Here is a 2,884-nt window from a genome sequence, read left to right as displayed (position 1 = left end):
TAGCTTCACTATACTCTAAAAAGCTCCATAAAAATCTATTTCTAGGTTATTCAAAACTCATTCTAGGGTTTTTCTACAATATAGATCAAAGCTTACCTTGTAAGCTTTCCTTTCTTGCCCTAGAGAGGAAGAAGATGAAGCTCCTTTAGCTCCTTGATCTTCTTCTTCACTTTCTTCTCCTTCTTTTCCTTCTTTTCTTCCTTTCTCCTTCTTCTCCTTTGTCTTCTAGAGAGAGAGAGGGAGAGAAGAGAGTGTGAGAGGGTGAGGGAATGAGAGAGGAAGGCTTTCTCTCAGCCCCACTTAACCCTTGGGTTGCAAAATTGCTAATAAACCCCTCAACTTTCATCTCTGCTCACTGCCTGGACTGGGCAGATTTCGCATGCGGGGACCGGTCTCCCCGACTAGGGACCGGTCTCCGAGAGCTCTCCCAGCGCAACCAGAGCGGCTGCACGCGATGCATCCGGTCTCTCCTTGGGGGACCGGTCTCTGGGGGACCGGTCTCTCAGACAGAGACCGGTTCCCGAGAGCTGTCCTTCCAGGACTTAGCCGATTTTTCGGCTGTCTCATTCTGCACGCGTTCGGGGACCGGTCTCTCCCACCAGGGACCGGTCCCCGAGAGCTCAAAATCTGCAGTTTTCCAGAATTTGATTCTTTAGCTCTCGAAAATCTTCCGTAACTCACTTTTGATCATTTTAACACTTTCAGATTTTCGGAAGTGTACCATCCTCGCACTTTGGTCAGTTTGACTAAAGTTCGATATTTGTTCTCCGAATTTTCGGTATATTACATCCTTCTTCTTCTTTACCTTTCTCTCCTTCTTCTTCTTCCTCTCCTTCTTCTCCTTCTACTTGCTTCAAGAGAGGAAGAGAGAGAAAGAGCTTAGAGAGAGAGAGAGAGATACTTGGTTGGGTGAGAATGAGAGAGAGGAGAGAGCTCAGCCCCTCTATACCCCTCAACTAATGTAACAATGGCATAAAAGCCCCTCAACTTTGCCTCTCTGAAACCAGTCTGCCTGGGCAATTTTCGCGTACGGGGACCGGTCCTTCCCTGCCAGGGACCGGTCCCTGAGGACCTTCCCAAATTCACGCGTACGGGAACCGGTCCCTCCTGCCTGGGGACCGGTTGCATCGCGCGTCCACCGCAACCGTAAGCTACGGGGACCGGTTCTTCCCTGCCAGGGACCGGTCCCCGAGAGCAAACTCTGTTCAGAGAGCTGTCTGCCGCGCATACAACCTGCGGGAACCGGTCCCCATCACCAAGGACCGGTCCCCGAGAGCAGAATCTGCTAAGTGTAGATTTTACACCATTTGCTCTCGTGGACTCGACTCCAAGGCACTTTTTGGGTTTCGTGCCACTCCGGCCTTTCCGAAGCCAACCCATACGATAAGCAGTCGATCCTAGACGAAGTCCAACTCTCGGATTTTGAGAATTCACTTTCTTACAGCATACCATCCTCAAAGTGACGGTTAATCGGAGAGGACTATACAAATACTTGAGGATATGCTTCGGGCGTGTGTACTCGATTATAAGGGCGGATGGCACGATTACCTACCGATGGCGGAATTTGCGTATAATAATAGCTATCAAGAAAGCATCGCGATGGCGCCATTCGAAGCCCTTTCTGGAAAGAAATGCCACTCTCCCATACATTAGAGCGATGTGGGCGAGAGAGTTGCTCTTGGCCCCGATGTAGTGCGAGAGACGGAGGAGAAAGTTCGCCTTGCCCGACAACAACTTGCGACGGCGCAATTTCAGCAAAAGAGTTACGCCGACAAACGGAGGAAGGATTTAGAATTCGCGGTTGGAGACTACGTATTTTTGAAAGTATCGCCGATGTGTGTTGTGAAGAGGTTTGGTGTCTGCGGGAAGCTAAGTCCCCGGTATGTCGGACCATTTGAGATTTTGGAGCACGTCGGTGCGGTGGCCTACAAGCTTGCATTACCACCGAGGCTTGCGGGAGTACACAACGTGTTTCACATATCAAATCTCCGCAAGTATATCCGCAATTCGACGCATGTGTTGGAGTATGAACCGGTGGAATTGAATGAGGACATGACTTATGAGGAGTACCCGATTTGTATACTAGATCGAGAGGAAAAGAAGTTGCAGAATCGCACAATTCCTTATGTCAAGGTCCAGTGGAGCAATCATGCGGTGCGTGAGGCCACTTGGGAACTTGAGGAAATCATGAGGAAGATGTATCCTCACTTGTTCGAGTCGACAAGCTAAGGTACGTGATAGTTTCACATACGAAACTAATTTTAACGGGTGGAGAATGTAATATATCGAAACCTCGGTAGAGATTATCGAACTTTAGCCAAATTGACTAAAGTATGCGAAAAAGATAGTTGGACAAGTTCCAATAAGTGTTCCAACAAGGTTGGAAGAGTTTGAAGTGAGTTTAAAGAAGTTAGAAAGGTTTTAGCGTTGTTCGTTGCGAAGTAGAATCAAAACGACGCGGAAATCTGAAGTCTAGAACTTGTACCGGTACAACATCAGGGTTGTACCGGTACATTGTGGCAAACCGAGGGGAAGAGCTCTTGGGTTTGAGAGAAAACTGATTTTGTACCGGTACAAATGGGTGTACCGGTACAAATGTCGTGTGCCTCAGAGAAGCTGCTCTCGGGTTTGCCTCTGCGTGATCGTGTTACCGGTAACAGAAAGGCCTGTACCGGTACACTTTAGTCTGGCAGCAACATTTAGGTCTGTTGCAAATACAAGTGTTTGGGGGGCCTAGTTGCAATTGTTACACGCTATATATGACCCCAACACCCCCTCCCACCTGTTTTACACAGCAACTCCACTCCCTCTCATTTCCCTCTTTCTCTCTCTAGAAATCACACCCTAGAACAAGGAGGTGAAGGGGAAGAAGGCTTTGGAGGTG

General features: G+C 48.5%; 1 protein-coding gene across 1 annotated transcript; it reads left to right on the top strand.

Annotated features, from left to right (window-relative positions):
- Positions 1,834–2,229, top strand: LOC109722904. Its single transcript, XM_020251082.1, has one exon. It carries the CDS (start codon positions 1,834–1,836, stop codon positions 2,227–2,229), a length of 396 nt encoding a protein of 131 aa, XP_020106671.1.

Source organism: Ananas comosus, linkage group 17 (assembly GCF_001540865.1).
Source record: "Ananas comosus cultivar F153 linkage group 17, ASM154086v1, whole genome shotgun sequence".
Lineage (NCBI taxonomy): Eukaryota > Viridiplantae > Streptophyta > Magnoliopsida > Poales > Bromeliaceae > Ananas > Ananas comosus.
This window is presented reverse-complemented; position numbering and strand designations above follow the sequence as displayed.

Bases quoted from the DNA above. Each gene is read 5' to 3' on its own strand.
- LOC109722904 (XM_020251082.1), top strand. From the start codon at position 1,834: ATGTGTGTTGTGAAGAGGTTTGGTGTCTGCGGGAAGCTAAGTCCCCGG.